Genomic DNA, 9,210 nt, shown 5'->3' with positions numbered 1-9,210 from the left:
TTGCATAAACGTACATCGCAAATACTCGCATTACATCATGCAGCATAACTGCAAATTGGAAGAATTTGCAAAGAAAGTTTCATTAAGAAAGTTTCATTAAGAACCCCCACAAAATATAAGGACCTACACATGTGCTTATGGTTGACAAAAAATTACTATTTACTTGCGAGGGAGCAAAGTTAGATACAAGGTCGATTTTTAATGTGGGAAGTACAGAGCTCTCTGATTCGCATCAATGTTGATTCACCTGTTGAGAAGGGTTTGTTTTTTTTTTCACCAAACAAATACTACACTTTAATCCTAATCTAGAGGCTGATCTATTCAATCAATGTAGGGTGATTAAAACTGCTCGTCAGATTCAAGAGTTACAATTTCTTTTAGTTTTTAATCATTTCGTTTGAATTTTTCTATTTATTTTACTCAGGATCCTGACTGCTTTCGAATCTAATAATATCTGTGATTCTATTAAGATATCTGGGTGGCCATAGCTAATATTGTGTGGAAGTACCAAACATTTTTCTATCATTAATGTGAAAATTTCTCCCGTCAAACAAGAAAAAAAATAAAATGTCCGCCGCCAAAAATTATTTCCCATAACAACTGGTCCCCATAAACATTGTGATGAAAACGTCCACTGAAAGGAAAACAATGGGGGTAATTTTTCTCCAATTTTTTTGTCTTTTTTAAAAAAAAAAAAAAAAATTAAAATTAAGGTTGATCTGACATTCTATTTCTGAGTCACCAATTTTTTTTTTTTTTTTTTGTGGAAGCGTGAAAACAAACTCGGCTGTCATTTTTTATTTATGTACACACATAAACATACACAAACGCATACATGCGCGCATACATACACACAGTTGAAATCATTGGACACTGCACTTTTTGCAGTCTTATCAAAACAAAGTAAAAATAACTTTAAATGTTGTTCAAATCCCAAAGATTGTTCAATAAGTCTGCAAGCGAAAATTGCTTGTGGTCTGAAGTAAAAACAAATTATGACAAAAAAGAGAATCCCTTTTTTTTTCTTTTTTTTTTATAGGCAGATTTTTGAGCGAGAAATACTGATGATTCTTATCCTTCTCTTTCTCGGGATAAAAAGTCAAGTATGAAGAGCTAGCGTGTTAATATGAGGAGGGCAGGTATCTCATCATCTGGTCAGTAGAGGACATTCTTTCGGCCATGTTTTTTAATGCAGCGGTCAACAAGAGTTAAAATCTGTCCTGCAGCAATGTTCAAAATTTGTTGCTTTCCTTTACGGTAAACATCCACAAGGAAAATATTGTCTTTCTGGAGTTCTTTAAACAACTGAAAAATGAAAAAATAAAAGTAAATCAATTCTTGTCATAAATTAAGTCTTCAAAATAAGTAAATACCGTCTCCTTTTATAAGAAAAACAAAAATGAGATTTAAGTTATTTAAAAACATAAAATTCACTGGCACCTGTTGAATGTTTATGAAACCGATTTTGAGCAGTTGATGTCGCCACAGTTAGGTTGGTTGGTTGTTTTTGTTTTACGGCATATCAACACTTTTCGGGTTATTTAATGCCGAATCCAAAGATTTCGAAGAAAATTTTTTAATAGAATATATTTGTTGTTTTCAAGTCGGTTTCTATTTAACCCATAGTTGGGATCCTAACAGGTACTACCACTCCGGGTCAGAGTGGACCTGGGAGTAATGGTAATTAAAGGGTAGCTCCACATTCCCCAAAGCCCGCAAGCTGGGGCCTCACCACTGGATATAGTTTAGGGTCATATCCAGGACCACCACAGTTAGGAGATGGGTTCATCGATTTCAGAAGAGATGTGAGTGACAAAGCATGCTTCAGACTGTATGACAAAAGTGCATTGAGAATGATGGTGACTATGCAGAAAAATAAATTCTGGAGCACAAAAGGTCACTCCCATCTTCGTAACTCTTCAAAATTTAATTTTTGAGTTAAAAAAAATAGGAGGCTTTACTTTTGGAACGGCCTTTGTAGTTGAAATTGTATTGGCATTTATCATTTCACCAACAACAATCCAGAGTAGCTTTTTGAACGCCTTGTGTCTAACATAGGTGGACTTGCCTACAAAAGTAGAAAGCTCATAACTTTCAAGAATTTTTTTTTTTTTTTTCATGATCAAAATTACTTATGGTTAGCCGGCAAGGCACTGTATCCTTAAAAAGTCCCAGACTTCCCTAAATTTATCAAAACTACATTTGATACACGTTTCGTCATTTATACACACATGTGCATGTGTAATGGAGCACATATGGTGGCTATATGCAAATACTGAGCCGTGCGCAAAATAACATCATAAGGAGAAAGAAAAAGACTATAAAATGTAGAGTGAGTACATTAGAGACAGGGTGACGTCATAGCCATAAGTTATTTGTGGCAGGAATAAGAAGAAATAAATGTCATTGTTACAAAAAAAAAAAAAAAAAATGGAGTCAAGTTATTACTTGTCATTGAAGCAGATACTCTCAGAAGAAAATTTCCTTTGAAGAATTATTTTAAGATTTCACCGTCTTCAGCCTCATTATGGGTCCAGAACTGGGAGCGTGTCTTTTCCACAAGCACTGGCAGGAGCTCGGTAGATGGCGGCAATCAGGCTTGCTTTGGTGTTGTGGGAGATCATGTTAGTGATGTTCTCCATGTATTACTAAACAAAGTAGTCCAGTGGGTTCAGGTCTGAAGAGGGGGTGGGCAATGAGAGAAGGGTACAAACTCATAGTACTACTCCTGTTATACCCAGGGTTTGTCAGAGTGGCCTTCACTTAAAACCACACCAACAACCATAACCGTGGCTGGAAACTTCATTCCAGCGTTGAACCATTCATATTTGTATTTTGAGGGTGCACGCAATGGTCCTGTTGTCATCACTTGGATCAGTAGAGAACATGAGTTGTACAGTGGCACATCTCCAATCTCACTTGTTGAACATTGTGTCACCTTCAGAAGGCTCATACCGCTCTTGGGATTTGTACACAGCTGGTCAACTAGTAGATGGTTTGCAACAAAAAAAGAAAACCGGTTTTCATCAAACAGAAATGGAATCGTGTCGTCTTTTCTATGGCGACAATTTTATCGTTCCACCCTGTACATAGCGATTTCATTATTTTAATGTAGGACATGCCACTTTCACCATTCAGATAAAATCGATTTTCTAAATTTTATACAACGAAGCCAGCATCATCCGAAATACCTAAATAATCTACATCATTGTCCTTTGTTTCTATTTACTTGTAAATCCCCACCCCCCGAAAGTAGTTGAACACAAGGTCAGTTTTTAATGTGGTGAAAATCCAGCTCTACAAAAAGATCGCTCTAGATTGGAACAAAAAAAAAAAAAAAAAAAAATGGCTCAGTCCAGGACTTCTTCACTGACTGAGGACGGAATAAATTGAGGCATTATCACAGATACTACACTTTGTTCATAACCAAAAAAGACACGTTTGTTGGTTTTGAAAATAATTTTAAATATGAGTTTAAATTTTCTTGCAATTTTTTTTTTTGTTTTTGGAGGGTGAAGATGTTTAAGTAGTTAACGGCACAGATTGAAAACCTAGGTGTGCAGAGTTCAAATCCAGTTCGTTCCACAAAAACACTTTCATCTAACCCACACTTGATCATATGTCTAACCTTTTGGAATGGAGGTAAAGAACAACTGAGGGTGACAGTGGCTAAGTGATTAACAATATGAACTGAAAACCTGGGTGTACCAAGTCTGAATCCAGTTTGCTTGACAGAAACACTTATCTAACTCATACTTGACCTTGTGTCGAACCTCCTGCAAAGGATTGGTTGGTTGTTTTTGTTTTACGGCATATCAACCTTTTTCAGGTTATTTAATGCCGAATCTAGTTATTTTGAGGAACGATTTTTAATGGAGTATATTTTTTTTTTTCAAGTCTGTTTCTATTTAACCCGTAGTTGGGACCCTAACAGGTACTACCACTCCGGGTCAAAGTGGACCTGGGAGCAATGGCAAATTAAAGGGTGGCTCCACACTCCCCAAGGCCCACAAGGTGGGGCCTCACCATTGGATATAGTTTTAGGTCATATCCAGGACCTGCTGCAAAGGAAGTGAATAAAATATGGAGGTCATAAATTGAATTGTTTTAAATTGTTACATGAGAAAAAAAGATAAATAATATCAATGAGTGTAAGTACGAGGGGTGTGCAATAAGTAATGCCCCTGACCCACTTCCCATAGCAGTAGAGCAATGAAACTTGGCATAGTCTTTCTCTACATAGGAACCACTCAGAGTTATGCATTTTGCCCATCGTTTGATGCACCTCTAGAGACCGTTTTTGTAGAACAACCCAGATTAGTCCTCCAACTATGACGTGACTTCAGAAATCAAGGCTGCATCATCCGGGAAACACTTTCCTTTCAAAAATAACTTCATGGCTGGGAAGAGGTGAAAGTCAGAGGGTGCAAGGTCAGGAGAGTATGGAGGATGGGGCAGGATTTCATAACCACATGCCCATGCTTCTGATCTGGCAACATGCGAGTTGTGAACCAGAGCGTGGTCCTGCAGGAGGAGGGCACCTTTGCTGATCTTGCATCGCCTCTTGATTTTGATAGCTTCCCTTAATTTCCTCAAAAGTGAAGCATGAAGCATAATAGGCTCCTGTAATTGTGGTACCTTTTGCCAGGAAATCTGTCATCACTACTCCGTCCTGGTCCCAGAAGACTGTGAGCATGACCTTGCCAGCAGAGGGCTGCACCTTTGCCTTCTTTGGAGGTGGTGAGTCCAAGTGCTTCCGCTGCTTGACTGGGCTTTGGTCTCTGGATCATAGTAATGGACCCAGGTTTCATCCTGTGTAATCAGTCTTTTGAAAAACTTTGACTCACCTTCTTGGCCCATCTCCAAATTCATCCTCGAGCACTCAATGCGTTCTTGCTTCTGGAATGGTGTGAGCAACCTGGGAATCCATCTGGCAGACACCTTATGCATATGCAAATGGTCATGAATAATAGTTTCCACAGACCCTGTACTAATCTTGACATCTTTGGCTATTTGGCGAATAGTAATGTGCCGATCTTTCAAAATGGCAGCCTCAACTTGACGGACAGATGCCTCATCAATGGTAGAAGGGGGGCAACCAGGTCTGGGAGCCGTTTCCACAGACTTCCGGCCATGTTTGAATTCACAATGCCAGCGTGTTACGAGGTCATATGATAAGTTTCTTTCATTTCATCAAAAGTCTCCTATGGTGTGCGTCCTTTCAAATACAAAAACTGGATCACTGCTCGACATTCAACATGCTCCATTTCACACCTGACTCAGTTCAAACACCTTTAAAACAGAAACCACAATTAGTTCAGAGCTGTAATTTGTCTCATAACCCGTAGAGATATGAAGCATTGCACATGCAAAATTTCAGCTAGATCAGACAACTGGAAGTGGGTCAGGAGCATTACTTATTGCACGCCCCTTGTATTTTGAATTTGATTAAATCCAACATCTTAAAGTAAATTTAACTTTAATACATCCTTTTTCAATCGAAAATTATTCAATTTACTCAAATGGAAATAATGTTAATTTCGTGCTTAATATTTGTATTTGTCTTAAGTTTAATGTGTAAATACACAAAAGGTTTAAACTTAAATTTAATATTGTAGCTAATTTAGTAAAATCTGGTTATTTTTAAAATTTTGAACTAAGCGTTTATTACTTCAATGACTTTTGTAAAGAGTAAAAATAATTCAAATGACTATAAATTTTATTACATTGAAAGATACTTTAAGTGTCTTTTTCTTAAAAAAAAAAAAAATGGCAGTAAATATTGAATTTTTGTGTTTGGAATGCTGCCAAATAACTAATCATCCATTTTAATTCCCCCCCCCCGCCCCAAATCAGCAGTCTGACGTTCTCTGGCAGCAATCCAAATCTAAGTTTAAGAATCTTAAGGATTGATTCTATTTGAATTCAATTGTCTAAGATCATTGTTGATGGTTTTCATCCAAGTTTTCTGGGAATGTCCCTACTTTACTCTGGCCTTCCACATCAAGGTTTCTGTAATTTCTTATCTAAGAATCGCTTTCCTCAACATAACAAAACCAATATAGCTTTTACTTCTTCTTTGCAAGTCTTTGTAGTCATACAACAATTTTCTATCGTTTTACAAAGTCTTTTGCATTACTGTATTTTGCACAATATTTAAAGCTGCACTAGTTGAGCAGTAGAGAACAGACAAGGCAGTGTTGTATCATGTGGTCCACCTCTCTACATTCACAGATGATTCGGCCAGTTCTGTAGCCTCATCTAGTCGTAGCAAGTTTTGATCACTGATTCCTGTTTTCAAATGGTTAAGTGTTTTCCACTGGAGCTAGGGTGCATCTGAACCGGGAGGGAGACCCTCAGAAAGGAAGATTCCCATATCAGTAGAAGTGGGGGAGTATTCTTTAGTTCACAACTGTATTCTGATCTCTTCCTGGGATGTTGTTAGGAGTTCGACATGACTGTGGGAGTTTCTTGACTTCAGTCATTGGATTGTTGATTCACGTCCATGGTGTTCATCGCTGATAGCTTTTGTGATCCCTACTCGGCTAGCAACTTCTTGGGACAATGCCAGTGAAGATTTGCAGGTTGTTCAAGCTAGTAAGCTGTTCAGTGCTGAAACTGATTGTTAATTTATCAAGCTTTGGTATATTCAGCACGAGTATTGTAAATTTTGCTGTCTTATTTAATTTTATTGCATCAAAGGCAGAACCTGAAAACAATTCTTCAAAGGAGATTTTCTTGGGAGCATCTGCTTAATTGAATCTACTTTGATTAGCTATTTAAAAAAAAAAAAAAAATTGTTGAGTGACTTACCTGTTCTCCAAGTCCACAGACTGTTGCATTTGAATTTGCCACAGGTGACGTAGATATAGAGCATCGGAAACAAGTCATTGTCTTGTAGGCGATGTTGGGGAAACGACAGTGATTGAAATAATCCAACCATTCAAGACTGTATTCAGTAAAGGCTTGAGAACCACCAAAATGGATCACATGACCTGCAAAATAATTTAGAAATCATTAAAAAAAAGAAAAGAAAAGAAAAAAGCGACTTCTAACTTGTGGTTGTTGAAAGAATTTATGAAACTCAAATCTCTGATATCAAATAGGATACTTTATAGATTTTCAGTAATTTACATCAAATTATTCAAATTTTGTTCTTTTCACAATGTTTGGCTAATGTAACATCTGATCTTCTTAAAGTTTATCGTGCAGAATTCGGAAATCTGCATGAATTTTTTTCATAGAATTCTTTGTTGATTTGGGGATAGCACGCTTTTATTCAATCAGCCATGACCGAAGAAAAGTCCTAAGTAATTTTTAATTGTATTCTGACTATCTGACACTGTTACATCACAATTTTTTGTAGATGGATAAGAGCATACTACCCACCATGGATTAAATAAAGGGTTCAGTTTGAAATTCCATAAAGATTCTTGAGTTCAATGGAAAGATTACCAAGTTCGACAATATACACTTGAAGAAGGTCAGAGGTTACATTTGCTGAAACGTTGTGAAAGAAAACGTTATGAAAGTAAATGTTATGAAAATAACACTCAAGATGAAAACACTAGCATTAATCCTCATCTCCAAAAATTCAGGAACGAAATTATTCAATATTTACAAAACTCTTTTCATTTTTTTCATCATTGTAGTGACACACAATATCAATTTTTGACAAAATCGACTTCTAAGTAATTTTTCTCATGAAAAGAATAACTAAATCATGAATTAATCCTCTGGTTTTGGTGGATGAATTTTATCCCATGAAATATTGGCGATTCTGGCAAGTGTTTGTATGTGTCTAATTTGGATAGGGAATGTTAGTCAACTGCAGCAAGTCAAATGCATAAGTGCGTGTGTGCACCCCCCCTCCCAAAGCTTAAGACTGATGTGATAGATGTGTGATATGAATCATAAAGGACGGCTAAGATCTGATGACGTCAGTGGGAAATCTGGACAGTAAAGAGAGATACATGCAGAATAGCAGACTTTATTGTTTTTGTTTGTTTTTTCACATTGAAAAATAAATGGATTGGGTAAGTAGATGTAGAACAGTTGAACTTGCAGGGTTAGTTGGCAGGCTGATAGACCAAGGAAAACATGTGAGAAAGTGACAAGAATGAATTTGAGAGAAAGAGGGATAAATCAATACCTGAACAGAGTTAGTTTTAAGCCAATTTCTAAAAGTCGTTTAGCACATGCCAAGGTGTAAAACAGACAATAAATCGAATATGATTTAATTTTAAAATATAATTGCATACAATAGCAAGAGACATAATCGTCAATTTAAGAATTCAGTTGAAATCGTTTTTATAATTCAACCCTTTTTTTTTTTCATTGTCTACTTTACCATTTTGCATTTAATATCTGAACAAAAGGTTTTCACAGATTGACCAATATATTTTCAATCATAAGATTTTCAAATAAGTACAACAGGAGTTTGTATACAGTCACTGAATATGCAGCAATAACTAGTGTATTTCCAACTACTTTAGAATTCTATTGTTTTTGATGAATTAAAAAGAAAAATTAAGATTCGAGTTAAACACGAGTGGAGTTGTTTCCCATGATAATTTTATACAGAGTTATGTCCCTTTGAGTCACTTATTCGTATTCCTGGATTGTTTTGAAGCTTTTTGTTTTTGTTTTTATTTCTTATATATTGAATCTGTATGTTCATTTTCTTGAGGTGCATATTTTGAAATTGTTAGATAAATTGACAACGTTCTGGTTGAGAAAGACAATGAATGCTAATGGGTACATTTGAATGGAACGAACGATTTATTAGGGACCTCGAACGCGCGGCACGCGGCACAGACTTAACCCTCCTATATGTACACGAATACACGATGTATGATAACATTTGTACCAGTGTAGTACCACTTAAAAGCTTAAACTAAACTAATATTTCAGTACTTGTACAGTTTAGTCAAGACATTAAAAAATGAAAATACCGAAAAAGTTTAAATTGTATGTATCTGTTATAGAACGAAGTTTTCCGAAAAAAAAAAAAATTCACTTAATTTCATCTAGTTTTTTTTTTTTTTTTTTTTTTTTTTTTTTTACAACGGAAAAACACGTTTTTATGAGAGCGCATTGAAGGCGGCCATTTTGGATTTAAAAAAAAAAAAAACTTTGAAATTTTAGAAATGACAAAAGGAGATAACTCCAGTTAAAGCGCTGCCGCTGCTGGCACCTCCCCCTATCTTT

The 9,210-nt window shown here is 36.1% G+C and overlaps 1 protein-coding gene across 3 annotated transcripts in view; it reads right to left on the bottom strand.

Moving 5' to 3' along the window:
- Nucleotides 1-783: 783 nt before the first annotated feature.
- Nucleotides 784-9,210, bottom strand: part of LOC145278247 (uncharacterized) — a 1,121,062-nt gene continuing 1,112,635 nt past the window's right edge. For all 3 annotated transcript variants that reach the window (XM_080130545.1, XM_080130539.1, XM_080130552.1), the window contains 2 exons: nucleotides 6,814-6,995; nucleotides 784-1,305 (listed from right to left, as the gene is read on the bottom strand). In XM_080130545.1, the coding sequence (XP_079986671.1) occupies nucleotides 1,156-1,305; nucleotides 6,814-6,995 (332 nt within the window). In that variant the 3' untranslated portion in view covers nucleotides 784-1,155. The remainder of the gene's footprint in view (nucleotides 1,306-6,813; nucleotides 6,996-9,210) is intronic.

The sequence above is a fragment of the Euprymna scolopes genome, chromosome 1 (genome assembly GCF_053919585.1).
Source record: "Euprymna scolopes isolate OS-2025 chromosome 1, ASM5391958v1, whole genome shotgun sequence".
Lineage (NCBI taxonomy): Eukaryota > Metazoa > Mollusca > Cephalopoda > Sepiida > Sepiolidae > Euprymna > Euprymna scolopes.
This window is presented reverse-complemented; position numbering and strand designations above follow the sequence as displayed.